Here is a 21,119-nt window from a genome sequence, read left to right as displayed (position 1 = left end):
ACTGAACTGGACTGAACTGATGGCAATAGTACATAACTCATTACTTGCATATAACTTTTCTGTGTAGAGAACAATTAAGATTTAGTCTCTTAGCGACTCTGAAGTTTATAATACAGTATTACTGACTAATCACGATGTTGTGCATTAGATTATCAGTTTTACTTTAAAACTTAAAAAACTTTAGAAAGCTTAAGCTCTTTCGGGGTGGTGGGGAATTAATTTAAAAGCATCATCAGTTCTAAAAGAGTAATATAATCTCATCTGCCTCTCTAAGAGTAGAGGTGTGATGATTCATATATTAAATAATTACATTTTAACATTTGAGATAATTTTATTACTTTGCAGTTCTAGAGCTGTATCTTCAGGCACTGAGGAACGTGTCTCTGATCAAGTACCAGTTAAATTAACTTCAGAGAAGGTTTGTTTTTGTTAAAGAGATGTTTCTTATTTATTTCATTCTTCATTGATGCAATTTCTATTTTAATTTTTATTTCCATTGCATTTCCACTCAAAGAGGAAGATGCCATATATAGCAAGATGTAAAATTTGGAGAGAGAAATGATATGAATAGAATAAAATATGCAATCTATGATTTCTGGGATTAATAGAACAGTTAGAAGTATTTGAGCAAGTAACTTTCTTTTCCTTTTATGCCTACTTCATAACTCATTTTGTTTGGAGTCTTTTTTTCCTTAGCAATTATGATACTTTTGGTTGAATGTTCTCATTAAAGTTACACACACACACATTTTCCTGCTTTGTTTTGGGTCTTAGGTAACTATTACAGATTAAATACTTATCCACAGGCAGACTTCCACTAATTAGAATACTAGGGTGATGGGGTAATGGACAAATGAATTAAATTTTCTGGTGAACTTTTTCTGCTTTATTAAGTATCCAGAATGTAATTAAATCATTTTTATGAATTTGGCTCTTGCTGTGCCTCTAAAAATTCTTTTGATCACATATTTTCTGTAGATTTGGAAGGAATGGGATATTATATTGTATTTCCAACTGTCTTTAGAACCCTAGAAGTTGATAATTCATGAGCTTATTTTCAGCTGATTTCTTCAATGAGGTGTTTAGTCAGAGGAAAAATTATCATCGTAATATTTTGTATTTTATTTTCTTCATATTTAAAAGATTTTTTAAACTTCTCTCTCTTTTTTTTAATGAATCTTTATATGTTTAAAAGCAGTTTAACTTGGATCAGATGTATTCTTACAAAGCACATGATAAAATTTCTTCTGGGAGTAAGAGTCCTAAAAACAGGTACAGAATTCATATTTTATTCTCTATAATCACTGTGTTAGCACTTCTTCTCTTTCTTTCCTAGAGAGAAAGCTGTATCAGATGTTGGGTTATTTCATTGGCAGAAAGGAGTTAAAACATAAGCCTCCAGTATTATAATTATTAAGGCAGACTTATAAAATTATAGTTTTAATATTAAGAGCTAACACTTCTGGGTATTATTGTTTGCCAGGCTTGTGCTAAATGCTAATCTTTATATAAGTACTATCTCATTTAATGCGTACAACAACCTATGAGTAAGCCACTATTATTTATCCACATTTTACAGTTGAAGAGACTTAAGGGTTAAGTTAACTAACTTGTTAAGAGCATAAATCAATAGCAGAGGTGACTTTCAAATCTGTATTTGTTAACCTTTAGCATCTATATACTATTTCATTATAATTTGTATGAAATATATATATTTCCACTTCATTTTCAAGAAAGAGATCTTATGGCAACATACAATGGTGGATATTAAGGTGATGCACCTATTGTGCTTTCAAGCTTAATATTTGTCTTTCTGACTTAAAAGTGTGGAGAATGTACAGAATTATAGAAAGTCTGAAAATGGAGAATTTAAAAACTTGTTAGGACATATGCACAGGTTAAGTGGGCTATATTTACATACATATCAAGTGAAAGAAAATGGTTTGTTCTCTAAATGGTGTACTCTCTTCGATAATATTGCTTTGGAGCTTATAGAAGCATTTACTATGATATCAGTCTTCCACACCAAATGATTTCTTTTTGATTGGTTATGTCATATGTGATTACTGTGTTTCATGTAAACAAAAGGTTTAAGGACTGTGCAAAACAATAAACCCATTCAATATGCTGAAGCATTTCTTCATGTAAACATTCCCTGTGACTTCTTCTTGGTGCCACGGACGAACTTAGACCCTGGGATTGAGTGGAGAGTTGCTGGCCCTCCCAGAGTTTATATTCTAGTGGGATATACAGATGAGGGAACAGAAAATTACAATCCAGGGTTGTGGCACTTTGGAAACATACTTTGGAAGTGACTCTTGAGCTTAGTAGAAGTTAGGTGAAGTGAGGAAATGCTTTCTAAGCAGAGGAATGGCCCACACATTAAACCCTGAAAGCAGGAGAGGTTATGAAGTGATTGAGGAGCTCAACAGTTTGCTCGCAGTTCCCTGGGAGAGGGAAGCAAGGGAGTGGTAGAATTTAGGACTGGAGAATTGAACAGGGTCTCGAGGATCTGGTGGGCTTCCCAGGTGGCCCAGCGGTGAAAGAATCTGCCTGCTATCAGGAGACGTGGGTTCAATCCCTGGGTCGGGAAGATCCCCTGGAGAAGGAAATGGCAACCTACTCCAATATTTTTGCCTGGAAAATCCCTGGTAGGCTACAGTCAATGGGGTCGCAAAGATTTGGACACAACTGAGCGACTAAACAACAGCAGCAGCAAGAATATCCAGTTCCTTTCAAGTACTCCATTTGATCATAAAGGCAGTTGGAGCCAAGGAAGGGTTTTCAGCAGGGCAGTGACATAATCAAATTTATGACTGAGAACAGGTGTTGACAAACATTTTCTGTGAAGGGTCAGATAGGAAGTATTTTAGGCTTTGAGGGCCAGGTGGGCTTCCGTGGTAACTCAGCTGGTGAAGAATCCGCCTGCAAAGCAGGAGACCCTGGTTTCATTCCTGGGTCAGGAAGATCCCCTGGAGGAGGGAGAGGCGACCTGCTCCAGCATTCTTGAGCTTCCCTGCTGGCTCAGCTGGTTAAGAATCTGCCTGCAGTGTGGGAGACCTGGGTTCGATCCCTGTGTTGGGAAGATCCCACGGAGAAGGGAACAGCTACCCACGCCAGTATTCTGGCCTGGATATGCACGGGGTTGCAAAGAGTCGGACACGGCTGAGCGACTTTAACTTTCCACTTGATCTCCATCTCAACTACACAACTTTGCCGTTACGTCCTCAAGGCAGCCATGAATGATATGAAAATGAATGAGCAGGGCTCTTTTCCAATAAAACTTTATTTAGGGACACTGAAATTTGAATTTCATTTAATTTTCACATGTCACAAAATGTTCTTTTGATTTTTTTTTTTTAAGCTTTAAAAAAAATGTACAGAAGCCATTCTTAGCTACAGACTTTGCCAGAACAGACAGATTTGACCTGAGCACCCTAGCTTGCCGACCTGTGGTTGATGACGCTGACTGTGGAGGGTATGGACTGCAGGAGGAGCAGCATTATAGAGACATAAGTAGAAAGGCTGTTGGTGTGCCGTGTGTAGGAGGTGATGTTAGATTAGTCAAGGGAAGTGGCAGGAGGCGTGGAGTGAAGAGATTTGTGAGATATTTAGGAGATGGAATTGTTAGGACTCAGCCACTGAAAAGATATGGGTTGATAAAAATGGAGGACTTGACTGTGACGCTTGGATTTCTGTCTTCGAGAGTAGGGCCATTTCTTCACTGAGCCTTGTAAGAGGAAGCCAGGTTTGAAGGGTTGTATGTTTAGGGGATGAAGTTAACTTAGGAGTTTTAGTGATAGACAAACCCAACTTGAGATACCTGTGGAGTGGTCCAGTAGTTAATTTTAATGTACATGCTTAGTGTACAGAAATGATAATGATGCTTATATATCAATAACTATTATTTTAAATTTCATTTGAATTTTCATCAAAATAATACATGTGAATTTTTTAAAAGTTGATTGGCACTTAAAGACGTATAACAAAGCATAAGTTCACACCCTTCTCAAACCCATGTTCTGTTTTATAGAAGCAATTGGCCTCCATATTTCTTTTTTTTTAAATGCCTTTTCAACATATATTTTATTTTTATTGTACATTTCTCTTTGAAAGTCTGAAAAAGTGGGGAAAAGGCTAAAAGAGAGGGCTATTGTTTTCAATAATTCATCTTTCCTTTTTTATAAAATAGATGTATTGTTGGTTTACAATATAGTTTGGAGAATTGCATGGACTGTATAGTCCATGGGGTCGCAAAGAGTCGGATACGGCTGAGCAACTTTCACTTTCACTTTCTTCGGGTGTATAGCATAGTGATTCTGTATTTTTACTGATTGTACTCCATTAAAAGTTATTACAAGATAATAGCTACAATTCCTTGTGCTATCCTTGTTGCTTATTTATTTTTAAACATAGTAGTTTGTAGCTTTTAATCCCATTCCCCTAAATTAGCCCCTCCCCTCCTCCCTTTTCCCTTTGGTATAAAACCTGTGACTTTTCCATATACATTCATATTCTTATTTTTTAGATTGCGCATATAAGTGATATTGTGGCTTCCCAGGTGGCACTAGTGGTAAAGAACCCACCTGCCAATGCAGGGGATGTAAGAGACATGGGTTCGATTCCTGGGTTGGGAAGAGTCCCTGGAGGAGAAAATGGCAGCCCACTCCAGAGAATACCATGGACAGAGGAGCCTGGCAGGCTTAGCACATAAGTGATATCATCCAGTATTTGTCTTTCTCTTTCTGACTTACTTCACTACAGACAATATTCTCTAGGTCCATCCATGTTGTTGCAGATAGCAGAATTTCATTCTTTTTATGGCTGAGTAATAGTCTGTTGTATATCTATACACCACATCTTTTTTATCCATTTGTCTGTTGATGAGCACTTGGGTTGCTTCCATATCTTGGCTGTTATAAATAGTGAACACAGGCATGTATGTATCTTCGAATTAGTGTTTTGGCTTTTTTCTGGCTGTATACCTAATTGTGGAATTGCTGGATCATATGGCAACTCTAATTTTAGTTTTTTGAGTGACCTCCATACTGTTTTCTGTAGTGGCTGCACCAGTTTACAGTCTCACCAGCATTGTACAAGGATTTCCTTTTCTCTGCATTCTCTTCAATATTTGTTATTCATAGACTTTTGATGATGGTCATTCTGACAGGTGTGAGGATGCCTGCATATTTCTGACATGCTTAGATTACTGTTTTTTGACTTAACTGATTTTAGAAATGTTCTGCTTATATCCTTAATGGTAAACTAAGGCTTGTTTCCCATATCCACTTCTCTCATTTCCTTACCTTCAATCCATCTGCTTCCCTGGAACAAAATTTTGTTTCAAGTTTCGGTCATATAAATAATTTGTTTTTATTATATATGTTCAAATACTGTATGCTAAGGCAAACTGTTATTATGACCACTGCTCCCTTAATTATCTTTTTTGTTTTCTTGATTTTTAATGTTCCTGTTACTAATTTTTAATTTCTCCAATTTTCAATCTTGTTTTCATTTGTTTATTTTCTTGGAGAGTTTCTTGCCTTTGTATTCCCTCCCATCTAGTAAGAAGCTTCTCTGGTGGATCATTTGGTAAAGAATCTGCCTGCAATGCGGGAGACCTGGGTTTGATCCCTGGGTTGGGAAGTTCCCATGGAGAAGGGAAAGGCTACCCACTCCAGTATTCTTGCCTTTGGAGAATCCCATGGACAAAGGAGCCTAGCGGACCACAGCCCATGGGCTCACAAAGAGTCAGACACAACTGAGCAACTAACACATCTAATGAGATTTTAGTTTTAGTTATGAAAATTTTAATTTCTAAGAACTATTTCTCATCCTCTGTCTTCTTTGTCGAATCATGTATAGCAATCTTTTCTTGGTTCATTGATATAGGATCTTCACTTACCTCTTTGATGATGTTCGTTATATACTTTGAATCTTTCTTCTGTGCACTTTCTTTTCTAATTTTATTTACTCTTGGCTGTGCTGGGTCTTCGTGGCTACAGAGGCTGTCCCTCGCTGCGGCGAGCGGGGCTCCCCTCCAGCTGCGGTGTGGGAGCCTCTCGTTGCGCTGGCTGCTCGTGGCCGGGCACGGGCTCTACACTCGAGCGCCGGCCCAGCAGGTGTGGCACATGCGATTAGCTGCTCCGTGGCATGTGAGGTCTTCTCGGACCAGGGATCAAGCCCATGTCCCCTGCCTCGGCAGGTGGATTCTTTACCACTGAGCCACCAGGGAAGCCCTTCTGTATACTTGTAATAGCATTCAAAGGCAAAATGTTTTCTATCAAACATCTTCCACATGTATTTCTGCTTCAGGGGTATATTAGCCAGAATTTTGCCAGTATATATGATAAAAAAATTTTTCTGAGAACCAATTTAAGGTAACATTTTGCAAACAGTCCATTAGTGTATAAAGATTTCCATAAATACTAAGATAAAAGTAAATATATTAGTTCAAAGAAATTTATAATTGTCTTGAGTAATCTGATATGATTAATTCTTTGAACTGGAGTAGTCTTTCCTCATATTCAGATCTGTTTTAGTGATAGGATCTGATAATAATAAAATTGAAGTCTTTACGCTGTGGATGTTGAGCCCTTGCAACCGGGAAATTTATAAGCATTTCTTAAATACCAAGCATGTTGTTCTCTTTCACCCCTAAAAGCAGAAATTTATTTAACTTTGACATCTTTTACATATGCTGTGCTATACAATTTTATTTTTATAGCTTTTCCTCTTTATAAGTAATTTATCAGTGAGAAATGCCTCTTGTAGAAGTTGGAGTTCCATCTAACGTGCTGCCTAACACCTTTCATATATTTGCTAATTGGGTGTTTTGAAGTCTTCTTTTAAGGAGTCAAAGACAAAATTACACCTTCTGGCTTATTTTTGTTTGATTTTGAAGAAAATTGTGAATAATTTAATTAAATCCATGCTAATTTTCCTCGGCAACCAGAAATTATTATAAATTTATAAATTACTAACAGTGCTATCACAAGAAGGATTATAGATTGTATTCCTCTTGGTTTAAAAACATCTTATTTTACTTCAGTGTGGGTAAAGGAGTATTTTCTTTCAAAGAATTTGAGGAGGAGGAGGCAAATGCTATTCTTAATTACACCAGTTTTGTGATGGACTCAGATTACAGTTTTAACTTTACCTTTATAATGTATGTATTTGATCTAAAATGTTTAAAATCTAGGCTCTTGTTTAAGTAACAGTCACCTTACTGGTATTACGACTTACAAGTGTTAATGTTGACTTGGAAAGATATTCTCATTTGGAAGGCAAAATAAAAAGTGAACTTGGAGAAAGAAAAGCTTTTGTTATTAATTTTCTTTTAATTGTTTTAGCATCACAGTGTCATCACCAGGAAAATATTACAAGTCCTCAGAACCTGTTATTTCAGCTCAAGAGCAGGAGACTCAGGTATGACTTTTGTAGAAAGGCAGTTATTTTTTGAGAAGATAGTTATGAATCTAAGCATGCTTAAAGTTCTCTTGCCAGTATTTTAAAAATTGTTCTTTAACAAAGAGGCTAAGATACAGTTCAGTTTATTTTTTCATCCTAGGACAAAATGTAATATCTGAAGCTCTGAAATAAAGGACTGGATTTTTCTAAGCACATTTAAACAGATGTTGTTTATTTGCTTTTTGTTCAGACTGCATTATATGGCAAATTGGTAGCAGCTAGGCAGAAACATGCCAATACAATGGATGTTCCTCCGGCTATTCTGGCAACAAATAAAATATTGGTGGATATGGCCAAAATGAGGTAAACTATTTACATATTTTAACTTATTTTCTTTTAACATAATAGATTTGTAAAATATATCATTAAGTGGTATCATGACTATTTCTCCAGCAGTCACATCTGAGAAGTGGTTCCCAAATCTCCCGTGTTGATGCCAGTGATCTCTTCACTGAGCTTTAGTCCTACATTTCTACATGAAACCAGCTGTTTTCAGCAATCAGACCAGGATATGTTGTAAAATCTTTACACATTACCCACCAACCCCCCATATGTGCATTTCATGCAAATACCAGAACTCTACTTTCTGAATTCCTTAATTTTGTTAGTCGTACTATCATGTTCCTCATCACGCCTCTTTAATACCTGATATTACTCTTCTAACATATAGCCGCATCTTTTATTATGTAGTTTTTAGACTTTTTAAATTGTTCCTTGTATAATAATCTGTTTATGCTTTTCTTCATTTTTTTTAGTGACAGCGTGGTAGTTCAGACCATTACCTTTGAACTATTGTGAAAGCCTCTAATTAGTTTCTCTTTTAACAGTCTCTCTCTCTCTGTCTCATCTGATATATGAATAACAAATTAATCATTCTTTACCATGCTTTACTTTTGTTTAACTAGTTTCTCAGTCTTAACTTAAAGAAAGTGAAAGTGAAGTCGCTCAGTCGTGTCTGACTCTCTGCGACCCCATGGACTGTAGCCCACCAGGCTCCTCCATCCATGGGATTTTCTAGGCAAGAATACTGGAGTGGGTTGCCGTTTCCTTCTCCAGGGGGGTCTTCCTGACCCAGGAATCAAAGTCGGGCCTCCTGCATTGCAGGCGGACTCTTTACTGTCTGAGCCACCAGGGAATTTAATATAATTTTGACAAATCACTTATAGCTTAAAAGATTATCTGCCCAATTTACAGATTTAGGATTGGTGACCATCAAATAGGATTTGTTCCCTCTCTACAAAAAGAAGCAAATATCATGGTTCTTCTGAATGCATATAAATACAGGACACAAAAGAGGCTCTTAAAATATTTACTATATTAAATGAGCCTTTGGGTTATTTTGAAGTTTCAAGACTGCATCTTACTAGCTCACAATTCAAGGCCTTCCATTTATAGACTTAAACCTACTTTTCCATCTGAGTCACAGAGTTTTGATGCTTTATCTTACCTAGATTGTTCAACATTTGCTTAAGTCTCCTTTTCAGCTTCCATATACTTATTTACAATGTTGCTTCTGCTTTGTAGTTCCCTTGATTCCCCAAAACTCCTTTTAGGAAATCCTTTAAGATCTGACATTATTATTTGCTCGATGAAGCCCTCTAAGTTCTTATCATCAAAGTGATTCTTCTCTCTGGAATTCATAAAGGACTTTTAAATGTAAATTTAAAAGATGATTCTGTGGCACTTACTATATCATGCTTTATTTATGGTTTTGTTTTTATTGGTATCATGTATTGTGTCCTCTAGATTTTAAACTCTGATAAAGATGTTACATTCCTCATCTTTTTGTGTTTTCCGAAGCACCTAGCACAATGCTTAATGATCAGGTGGTCAGTAAATATTTAGAAGAAATTATTTCCAAAGAATAGTTGCTTGGTAATTGTACTTATCTTTTATTCTTCCTTTTCAAAAATTGTTTCCATTGCTAAAAAATTTCATCCAACAGATGTTACTTTAGGGAAGAGTTTTCTAATAATATTACATACTGCATGTATTTTATAATAGTTATTTCATTAAAAATACATATTCAAAGACCACATTGTAACATTAAGTGAAGATATTTAAAGGAAAAATAGTAATCATTAGATTGGCAGATTTTTAGAAAGAAGACATCAGACATTTTCTTCATATTGGACACAATAAGAAATAATGAAAGCCTGAAGTAGTTAGCAAGTTTATTGTTACAGGTAAAAACTTTGGAAATAATGAATGAAATTTTCTTCTGAGTTTCTTTGCCTCTTAGTTGTCCTCTAAGACTCAAAACCTGATTCCTTGTTTTATACATTGTTTTTGGTTTCTGGAACAAACATTAATACATGTTTATTGAGTATCAGTATGAAGCTAAATATCTATCAGCTTTGTTGCTGGAGTAGTAATGTTTCAGTGGTTTCTTGACTTTTTAATTTTTTAAAATGATAGACCTACTACAGTTGAAAATGTGAAAAGGATCGATGGTGTTTCTGAAGGCAAAGCTGTGATGTTGGCCCCTCTGTTGGAAGTCATCAGACATTTCTGTCAAATAAATAGTGTTCAGGTAAAATACTATGGTTTACTGGAGCTCTGAGGGAATAAACTTTTTTTTGACGGTTTCAAAACCTGCTTCAAAAGCAGCATTTTCTCCCTTCACTTTAATATCTATGCTGGACACTTAGAAAATGAAATTGGATAGTTTCTATATTAAATCAGTTATAAAAACATATTAGTTACCAATTTCTAAAATTAAGTATAGTTGACTTACAGTATTAGTTTCATATGTACAACATAGTGATTCAATATTTTTATATATGATACTCCAAAGTTATTATAAAATACTGGTTATTTGCCCTGTGCTGTTTATTACATCCTTGTAACTTATTTTATACCCAGTACTTTGTACCTCTTAACCCCCTTTCCCTATCGTGCCCCTTCCCCCATCCCTGTCCCCACTGATACCCACTAGTTACATAATTAAGATACTAAAGTAGTTGTCAAGGCTGCTTACGTCTGTTTATTTTGTTGAGAGGTTTTGTTTTAAAACTTGAATAAGTAGTGTATTTTGGATTAATAAATTATCTTACTTTCAAATGTAGATAGAAATTAAAGCTTCGTTTATTTACTCACTATTCACTTCCAGGGGATTAGGGGACTAATTTAGAAGCAGAGTGGTCGACATTATAGTTCATCTGTATTTTCTCTTTTTGGCTTAAGGAAAAGACTAGGAATTTTTAGTTCTGTAACCATGTTTGCTATTACAGATACTTTATTCAAAATTTATTCACTGTAGCCTATTTTACTTTTAAAAATCAATATGTAAAAAGAAAACAACTTCTTTTTTGGGCTTATCCTAAAAAGAGAATTTGGGGCTGTTCCTTGAAGGTTTTGTTATTTTTTTCCTTAATAGCTAATGATCATGTTTATATTCTGTCATTATATTGATATTATTTTTGATCATTTGTGCTACATTTAAAATTGTGTAGACAGACCTCTTTTCAAGCACAGAACTACAGGAAGAACAGAAGAAAAGTTTGGTGCTGGAAAATAAAGCAAACTCACTTTCACCGTCTGTGGCCATCACATATTCTTTTTTCCAAGATAAGAAAATGTCTTTGGTAAGTGTTACTTTCAAGTTAGAGGGAATTTTTAAATTTATCTAAATGTATTTTATCAGCTTTTCAGTATTAAATTGGGTTAAATTTCTTATAATCCTACAGTGTTAAACATTGGTTCATTTTATAATTAATTTTAGAACAAGGTCATTTTCTTTTTCTAAGCCCACTTCTAGTAAAATCAGCAAGTGTAGTTTGAACATGATTATCTTACAGAGGTTGTATCAGAGGTACTGATTAACACATTTATAGCTTAGGGATGTTGAAGCAGCCATATTTTGAAGCTATTTTTTTTTAATGGAATTAATAGTTAAAAAACTATTATAGTGTGTACTGATAATAGATAATCTCTAAGATAACACTGTTAAGTAGAGAAGGAAGGTGCCTAGTGGTGTGAAAAATTTACATAAATGTGAGTATATATGTATTTGCATGCTTATATATTTGTAAATGGGTTTCCCTGGTGGCTCAGATGGTAAGGAATCTGCCTGCAGTGCAGGAGACCGGGGTTCAGTCCCTGGAGAAGGAAATGGCAGCCCACTCCAGTATTCTTGCTTGGGAAATCCTATAGACAGAGGAGCCTGGTGGGCTACAGTCCATGGGGTTGCAAAGAGTCGGACAGGACTGAGTAATTCTTTCACTTTCAAGCATATTCATATATCCTTGTGTATGTATACAAAAGTGCATAGAATATCTCTGGAAGGATGTCCAAGAAGCTAGAAATAAGTTTTAAAAAAGCAACACACTTGCTTTTCACTCTCTCCTCTAGTGTCATGTTCTTTTTTTTTTTTTTTTCCTTAACCATGTCTGCTTGATGCTCTTTGAAAGAAATCTGACTGCTGTGAAAAATGGCCTTACTTCCTGTTTCTTCATCATTGTGGCAGACGTCCTTAAGGTTGTGGAGATTTTTTAAATACACAAAATGAAGAGGGTTTCTTAGTGGCAGAAGGGCAGAAAGTGACTTCCCCCTGAGTTTCACTGATTTGCATCCCTATCCTCTCTGATGTTAAATTGATTTAGATCAGGCTGTATGGTCCAGGGCCTGTTTTTCCTGTTCTCTGTGTCTGATGCTCTAGGCCCCATTACACATTTTCTATTCTGTTTAAGATTCAATACAAATAAGAATAAACAGTCTCTGGCTTGTCTTAGTCATTAATAGATGTTCTACTTAGATAGCCAAACTCCTTAGTTAAAAGTTTGAAACCCATTACACAAAGAACCAAATAATTCCACTGTACTCTTTTTGAAACAAATTAGGTGATAAATAGGAATTTTAAGTTCAGTCTCTTACTTAAACAGTAACATATACATGTTAAACATGCTTGTATATGTATAACCGGACCAAATATGTATGGTAAAACTGTATGGAATTACTAAGAAAATACGGAATAGCCTCTAAATTTTTTGAATAAATTATATTCTCATATTCAGCCAGGATATGAAGTTTCATATATTACATATTCATGGTTAAAAATATGAGGAGTGGTATATCTTCACTTGGATCTTTTGCTATTATTTGGTTGTATATTATTGTGAAATATTGTAGTGTAATTATCTGTGCCTCCTGGGAGCATGAGGGGGTTCTTGCTAGTTAAGCACAAAATTAAACATGCCTAAGGACTAATTAATCAGGAGCTATAATACAATTAGTTTTAGGTAACATGATGCCCAGTATCAAATAACCCTGATATTAGGTAGACATGGAAGTAACTAAAAACCTTCCTTTGAGTGATGCAGAATATTGCTTTAAATGCCCTGTTTTGTGAAAATATCAGCATTCATACAAATACAGTCCAAATTTAGACTTTCAAGGTGTGTTAAAAAAGTATCATGAAATTATTTAGAGCTGAGTGATTGAACTTCCTGAATGTTGAGAAAAATGTTTTATCTAACAGACAGTTTAACTGGATTTGGAGCTGCATTTGTTTAAAAGCTACGTAAATGTGTAACAATGTCCTTAATGTAGCATAGTTCATGTTAAGTTCAGTACTAGGCAAATGATGACAGCCACTTGTAAATTGTGTTTGTTCTTATTTTATGAATAGAGCCCATTTAAAGCACTTTTTAAAGTCTTTTTGAGAACCTTTTATAGAATACATTTGGAACCTTATGTTATCTCTAAGCATCTTAGCATTTGTCTTCCTGGAAGTTCATGTAACTGAAAGACCATGTGTTATTTCAAGTGTACAGTTTACTGAGTTACAGTTTACTGTAATTTTAAAAGGTCGTGGCAGCTATTAGACTTACATAGAATGACCGTTCACTGTTACTAATGGGTTTTTAAGGTGAATAATTGCAGAAGGGTGGGGACTGATCTCTTAGCTAAAGCTGGGTGGTTTTGCTTCATTCAATATAGTAAGTATACAAAGCAGCAGCGCCTGTGGAGTTATAGCATGTGAATCATTTTGAAGAATTAGTTAAAATGAGAAATTTAAATGAAGGTTCAGTCCACTGTTTTATTTCTCAGTGAACATTTACTACCTGAAGGTTTTGGACCTTGTGCTTCTATACACACAGTGGAAGCTTAAAAAAACTCACTGGTTGTTTTGCTGCCATTGCTCTAGAAAGATATAGCTGAGAAGAGGACTCTGCCTCTCGCAGCAGTTGGCATGCACTTATGCCAAGCGGTGAAAGCTGGCTACGCAGTCGATACGGAGCGAGCAGGCCTGACTCCAGAGATTCAAAAGATTATTGCTGATGTTATCCGAAACCCTCCCATCAACTCAGGTGATAACCATGACCTTTGTCTGCAGCCTTAATGACTTGAGTCATTGAACCCAGATGAAGTAAACAAGCAATCCACTGATATTTACACTCTGATCACACTAACCCTTTATGCTACTATGAAAACTTCACTTTTCTAATGCTTTGTCTTGTTTTAGAAAAATAATCTTTCTTCCCATCATCACTCAAAGGAAAGTCTGAATCAGAGAAATTCTTGTTTTGTTTGTTTGTTTCAGCTTCTGATTACACCTTCCACACCCATCTCCAAAACAGAGCTCTTTCATCCTTCTCTGATTTCCAGTTCATTACTTGGAAAAAAACACACGTTCCTTCCCCATAGTTTACTGACTCTTAGTTTCTTCCTACATCTTTCTGATTCCCTGTCATTGGTTTCACTGAACTAGCCTTTCTCGTCCAGGCAGTTGTGTCAGGCACTGTGAAATTGAAGGGATGGACTTGGGTCTCTTGGGCCCCTTGTGGAAGGGTTTTCACCTGTCACTATGCTGTGAAACCTCAACTGTGGTCAGCGCATTTGTTTGCCTTACAGAAAATGTTAAAATCTGCCTATTTTAAAATTATGATCCCTTTCTTACAGAAGTAAAGACGAGGTACATTATAAGGGTTTTCCTACTCTAAATGTACAAATGTAAACTAGATGTATCATAATAATCCGGTAAATCTGATGTAGTTTTTTGGACTGTTAGGACAGAGCAGAGGGCATAGCAAAAGCCTCATCTCCAGAACTGCAGTGCAAACAGTTAATTAAGCTTTTTACTACATCAGAGTCTTTCCCACTCAGGAATACGTATACAGTTCTCCAAGGTTAGAAATAAGGTGAAAAAGATCACAATTAATACTATACTTAATTGATAAGAACAAGGGTATTTAAGTTACCTTCAAAGGCAGCCTTCATTCTAGGCCTGAACAAGACTTGACTGAAGAACACCTCCATCTCTTCTGCTGATCAACCTAAGAGGCCCGGAGAGGGGCGAACACAGGTTTGAGCAGCGGTCCTCTAAGTTAGTTCCAGGGAACCTGAGTTTCCCTCTTTACTGTGTGCTATGTTAAACTTGTTCTGCCAACTTTTATTTAAAGGAAAGACATATGCAATTTCTAATCCTGGTCGATGAGACCTTCAAGTATTTTAAGGGCCTGCTGATAAATTATGTCTAGATCTTATTGGAGGGAGGAGACACCTTAACAACTAATTCTGCTTCTGTGTCACAGCTTTCTGGTTATGTTTTGATGTCCCATGTAGGGCAGTCTCTATAGGGAAAATATGTGCTAGGCTTGCTACTCTATATAATAGTTGTGAGTTCATAACTGGAAATGAATGAATTGGCTTTGTGTGAACTTGGTTCACCTGGCTCTGGTAAGGTTAATACTGGTTGTAAATCTGAAAACCTGAGGGCCAGATCCTGTCCTGTGATAAAATATCCAAGCTCACGTAGCTGTATCTTATGAGGAAGCTAGCCATCTCTGCTGGGCACTCTCCAGTCTTTCTAACTTCAGCTGCCATTTTACTAGAAGTTAAGGCGGAGAAAGAATAACAGTCATTACTTGTGGGGTTAGAGTCATGATTGTATAAAATCTTTACTTCTTCAGTGCAGGAGGAAATAGTATTTCAGAGAAAGTCAAATGCCTTCTTGCTCAGATGCCTGCTTGGTATTAACACCCAAGAATTACTTTTTTCCTTATATATGTATTGTCTCTTAGGATTTAGAGAAAGATGCGTCTCTGATAAGCTGTTTGATAATATACAATATCATCTGAAAGAGTTTGTGCAGTTTTTCCCCCTCCTTTTCCTGTTTTCTTTATTACTACATATTGAGTATAGCAAATTTTCATTCAGAGTTAAATAATAAATTGAAATTAATATTTCAATTGAATTAATAAATTCAATAAATTGAATTAATAAAGATGTTAGCATAAATTGAAATTCCAGAGAACAATGAAATTTAAATTATACATATTAAACACTTCATCTTTCTGTCCAAACATTGTATATACATTATACAGATACTATGAAAATATATATTATTGTCGTTTACTTCCAAAGCCAAAACTGAGGAAGTTAATATTCATGAGCTCTATCTAAACTTTATTTCTTTCGATTATACATTTATAGTCTGTACTATATCATTTATTGATGTGAAATTTTATTTTTAAATTCTTATTTTTCCATAATAAAATACTGTTTGTTATCTCACTGGAGGAAACATTGTTGAGTTATACATTATAATAAGAAATGAAGATATCCATGTCACACTAATGATTCAGATAGGTTATTTCATCTTTTACTTAGCTGTAGCCATATCACATAATTTGGTGTTTTAATGAACCAGTTTGTTGGCATTTAAATTCTGCACAATCTTGAATTGACAGTTTTCTATATTTTATTATGATATAATCTTAAACATAGAGTATTTGAGAACTGAGAAATTATATCTTATTATTTTCATGCTTATTTGCTAAATATATCTTATCCTTGCAACTTAATATTTTAAGGAATTTTGCACTTTTTTATTCTTTTAGTTTTTTTTCATGTTTACATAATTTTAAGCTGCTTCTTTTATGGAGTTGAGATTCTAACTATGCCTACTAATAAATGAAGCAGTGTATTTAATGATGTACCTGGATAATATTTTGAAGAATTTTGTTCTTTCATTCTTAATGTGCATGTCCCTGGAAAATTAAGGGTGGCTTCCAAGGGACATGCCACAAAAATAAGGGCAATTTAATCTCTTTATCCACTGAAGGAGTGCAGGCAGTGCTCATTGTTTCACTTGATTTTTCAGTAGATATTTTCAGCCCTTATTTGTGTGGAAAGTTAGGGCAAATAAGATCTTAAAATAAAATCTATCTTTCTCGGAAAACATATTCAATTAATAGACATTTTAAATAGTTGACGTGTTTTGTTTTGCTTCAATATCCATTGAAAGAATCGTTTTTATTAGCATCTTATTTACAAGTATGATTAGCTTCTATTTTAAGAATAAATTATTTTCAAAAAAATTAGCTTATAATTGATATTTGGAATTTGAAGCATAATTCCTTTAGAAACAGTTCTATGGGTGGTGGTTTTGATTCTCAGGGCAGCCCTCAAAAGACAGTTTGCAACGTCAGTTCTGCAGAGTGGCTGAGCTGACCTGACTCTGGGTCTTGGAAGCAGGGGCGCAGGAGTGAAGGGGCCGTGTGTTTATTCCATTTCCGATCTGTGAGGGGGTAGGCATTTGAAAGAGGAACATCTTATCTGACCACCTTCCTCCTTCCTCTCTACAAAATATTTCATTATTTCCAGCTCAAAGAATTTTCTGTGATGCTCTATGTAATTTACTTTTAAATCTTAAAAAATTCTTTTACAGATACCAATAATGTTAAACTAATTAGAATATATGTTCCTGAAAACATTGACACGTACCTTATCCACATGGCAATCAAGATCCTGGAAAAAGATGGTGACCACAGAATGCTATGCCACTCTTCATGTGATCCCAACAAAAAGCGATGTTTCCCCGACTCTGAAGAGAGCTCTTCAAATTCTAAGAGAAGCAAGGAAGAAGTAGACACCAATACCGAGGTGTTAATTATATGTAGAATTTTCATATACTGTCAGTGTTCAATTTGCATATCCTAATAGCAGAATGTTGTATTTTTTGATGTGTTATAAATTCTGATAGAAGGTTACTTTTTAAAAAAATCTCTGTGCTATGTTTCCTTTGGTTTCATAAATCTGATCTGAGAAAAGAGGTTTTTTTTTTTTAATGACAAGAGAAGAAGAATATAATCCCATCTATTCTAGCTTATTGTGTGGGAATGTCAGCTTAAATTTTACATCTACCTTTATGGACTGTGTAACCTGGAAATTCCCTTTCTTTCAGGGGCTTCCCTAAAATTTGGGGGTCCAGTGGTTAAGACTCTGTTCTTCCAACGCAGGGGGCACAGAGTCAGTCCTTTTTCAGAGAACTGAGATCCCACATGCCTTGTAGCATGGTCAGAAGCAAAACCAAAACCCAAATTCTATTATAAATACCTTTTAGATATTGGAATTTGTCTGTCATTCTGTTACTCTTCATGCTCTGTTCCTGTTATACTGAATCTCTCAGGCACAAGGGTAGTTGTTTCTCATGGCCCCAGGCATAGCCCAGTGCACTTTGGCATGATCAGAGAACGACCATGAGTTTAGTAGCATTTTACATGGTATATTTTATTAAAATCACATGCTTTGAAAATTATTGTTCTATGATTTATCTGAGATAGATAGTAATTAGAGAATAACTATTCTTTGACACTGTGACTCTACCAACTGATTGCAAACACTTGAAAATTTGACATTTAATATCTTCTGGGCCTAAAGTTCAGTGATAAAAGTTTGTGAAAATCATAATTAACTCAAAAATTACTTTAGTTCCTGGATGATAAATTCAGCATAGCGGTAGGTGGTTGCTACTATTTATATTAGAGAATTAAGAATTTTTTTTCAGTTGTAATCTTTATAAGATTTCCAACAGTTAAACTCTTTTTCTCAATAGCTTAAAAATAAGAGGGACTAGTCTTTTAAAAACTGTCCTTCAGTTAGATGTGTATATATTCATATCCTAGATAACCTAATGAAATTTGCTTACCTGGAATTCTTTATATTATTTTGGCAATTGATTAGCTATAAGAAGGGCATTAAAGAAGATAGATGTTGGGCAATGGTCGGGAAATTTGGCTGCTATTCCCAGCCTTTTATTCCTGAAATCTATATACCAAGTGCCTAAGACCTTATTTTTTTTCCAATCTGTCACTACAGGAAAAGGTGTAACTTGTTATCTTTCCTGAATATTGAAGCACATTTATAGTGAAATATTGCTTCAGTCACACGTTAACATTTTTGCTTTCCTCCTATTGAAATAATACCGTATTCTGACAACCAAGTAGAGATATTTTTTTTATCGGGACATAATCGCTTGGCAGTGTTGCGTTAGTTTCCGCTGTACAACATGAATCAACCATGTGTGTATGTGCAGAACGGGGGTGTTGTGGAGAGGGTGGGTAAGTGGGCGGAAACCACACTAAGCTTACTGGATTTAGCCTTTTCTTTTTCCCCATTTAGGGGAACAAGAATATTGAGGCTGGGAAGTAGATTATGAGATGAGTGAGCCAGCCAGCCAGTTTTTCTTCCATCCGCCTTCCAGTATAGAAAGCTGCTCTGAGCGCTGTAGAGTCTGTTGGAGGCCAGGTTTCAAGATCGTTCATGTGTTAACATTCGTCTTCTCTACCGTCCTGGGTTGTATTCCGTAGTCTCTTTCATTTTACAATTATGAGGCTTCTAATAAAAGATAATGTCAAAACAAATTCTCTTTATTAGCTGATGCATCATTAGGTTTACATCTGTTGTGAATGCTGTTTACTGTAGGAAGATTATGTCTTGATAATGGTAGTTCTGATTAATATACTAAAGTATACAGTGGATTCTTTAAATATGTAGTTTTTAAAAAATTGGTGGCAAGTTTTCTTAAATTGAAGCTTTTAAATTTTTGTTTATTTCAGGAAATTAAAAAAATTTTTGCCTTTTAGTATTTTTGTCCCATTGCTTGGTATTTCTTCTTAAAGGAGAAGAAATTTCTGCTCTCTATATATTGGATCTGCTTGTACAGATCATATAGTAGGCAACCACTGCCTTTGGGTTTAATCTTTTCCCCTAAAAGTTAGAGACTTTTAACGTAGAATTCTGAGGCTTCATTTGGTGCAAGGGACCCCCTAGAATCAGACAAAATATCGTGCATATGTACATTTGTCTTTTTTTCCTAAGTGGGTCCCTAGTTGCAGCAGATCCTCAAAAGAGTCTACGAAACAAAGATCATTTTTTTCCCCATTTACTGAGCAAATATTTTTTGAGTACCTGTGATGTCTCAGCAACTCTGCAAGGTCTTGATGATGCCTGAACTCCTCAAGTTTGTCCACCAGTGTAGATGTACATGTGTGCTTTTTAAATCACTAATATAACTCTGTGTGTGTACACGTGTGTGTACACGTGTGTGTGTACACATGTGTGTGTGTACACATGCTCAAGCAGATGCCTTCCTCAGAACATTAAATTCACCATTTTGGCATACCCAAAGTTAATATGGATCTGAAATAATATCCAGTTCTTTCCTTCCCAAATGAGAGTCTACACTTGAGTGTCTAAAAACACGTAACAGGGTGGTAGGTAATTGCCTAAACAAATGATATAGTGATTTTGTCTCTCATGTGTTTACTTTGGAAGCAGAAATAAACTCTGTAATTATCATTATTTTGTTTTATTTGAAAAGGGAATGATGATGGGTGTATACTTAGTAACTTAATGCAGGAGATGTTCGATCCCTGGGTTGGGAAGATCCCCTGGAGGAGGGCATGGCATCCCACTTCAGTATTCTTGCCTGGGAAGTCCCATGAACAGAGGATCTTGGCGGGCTAACAGTCCATGAGAGCGCAAAGAGTCGGACATGACTGAAATGACTTAGCACACAGCAGTACAAATATATGTATACATATATATAATATATATACTTTTTTTTGTTTGTTTCTTTCCTATAGACTTCATCTGAAACCTCCAAGAGAAAATTACCTGAGTGGTTTGCTAGAGGAAATGAGACCTTACCTGATACCAGCAAGAAATCAGCGGCCAAAACCAAAAAGAAGGGTCTTTTTAGTTAAACTGGCAGCTGTCAGAGGAATTATGTGTCCTGCTGTATTATAAGAGAGAAGCTGTATTTCATTTCTGAAAAGAGTAGGGAGTGTTTGTTTAAAAATTATTCTAATTTTGAAGTAAAACTCACCTATTTATTGAATAGCTGGCATTTTAAAACAGCCTTGGGCAAACCACATAAAGTTGAGTCTTCTGAGAGTCTGAGTGAGTACCTCCTAGGACAGAATCTCAAGTTACCTTCCTATGAGATTGCTTTAAGAAATCATGTCATTGCCTGTTTTCTAATCTCTTCAGTTAATTTCATGGTATGTTTGGAGTATGTAATGTGCAATGATTTAATATAGGTAACAGATTAGGAGTTGTACAGTGATTATGTGTGTGCTATGAAATATTCCTGTATTACCGAAATTCTGTCTTATACATGAAGAATGTGTATTTTACAAATTGTTTTTTTTATTTTTAGAAGACACTCTTGTACACATTTTAAAATGGTACTAGTGGGCCAGACCAGTGAAAATGAAATGTTTAGGGTTCTGTGTAAATAGACAAAAGAATAGAACAAAGGAGACCAAATGCAGTAGACAGCTATATACTTTGTATTTTACATATGATTTCTGTTATTTTTCAAATAATAATAAAAAGTCTTTCCTACTGAAAATTATAAA

At 35.4% G+C, this 21,119-nt stretch overlaps 1 protein-coding gene across 8 annotated transcripts in view; it reads left to right on the top strand.

Annotated features, from left to right (window-relative positions):
* The window catches only part of WRN (WRN RecQ like helicase), a 116,671-nt gene extending 95,552 nt beyond the window's left edge, over positions 1-21,119 (top strand). For 5 of the 8 annotated variants that reach the window (XM_070459927.1, XM_070459931.1, XM_070459930.1 and 2 more), the window contains 9 exons: positions 346-418; positions 1,196-1,272; positions 7,353-7,428; positions 7,661-7,773; positions 9,889-10,003; positions 10,926-11,057; positions 13,619-13,781; positions 17,144-17,358; positions 20,343-21,119. In XM_070459927.1, coding sequence (XP_070316028.1) covers positions 346-418; positions 1,196-1,272; positions 7,353-7,428; positions 7,661-7,773; positions 9,889-10,003; positions 10,926-11,057; positions 13,619-13,781; positions 17,144-17,358; positions 20,343-20,462 — 1,084 coding nt within the window. In that variant the 3' untranslated portion in view covers positions 20,463-21,119. Of the gene's footprint in view, positions 1-345; positions 419-1,195; positions 1,273-7,352; positions 7,429-7,660; positions 7,774-9,888; positions 10,004-10,925; positions 11,058-13,618; positions 13,782-17,143; positions 17,359-20,342 lie in introns of those variants that run through there. The other 3 variants (XM_070459928.1, XM_070459932.1, XM_070459933.1) reach the window with 3 other exon arrangements.

This window comes from Odocoileus virginianus, chromosome 32, assembly GCF_023699985.2.
Source record: "Odocoileus virginianus isolate 20LAN1187 ecotype Illinois chromosome 32, Ovbor_1.2, whole genome shotgun sequence".
In the NCBI taxonomy this organism is placed as follows: domain Eukaryota; kingdom Metazoa; phylum Chordata; class Mammalia; order Artiodactyla; family Cervidae; genus Odocoileus; species Odocoileus virginianus.
Note: the sequence above shows the minus strand (reverse complement) of the source record. Positions and strands in the feature narration are given on the sequence as shown.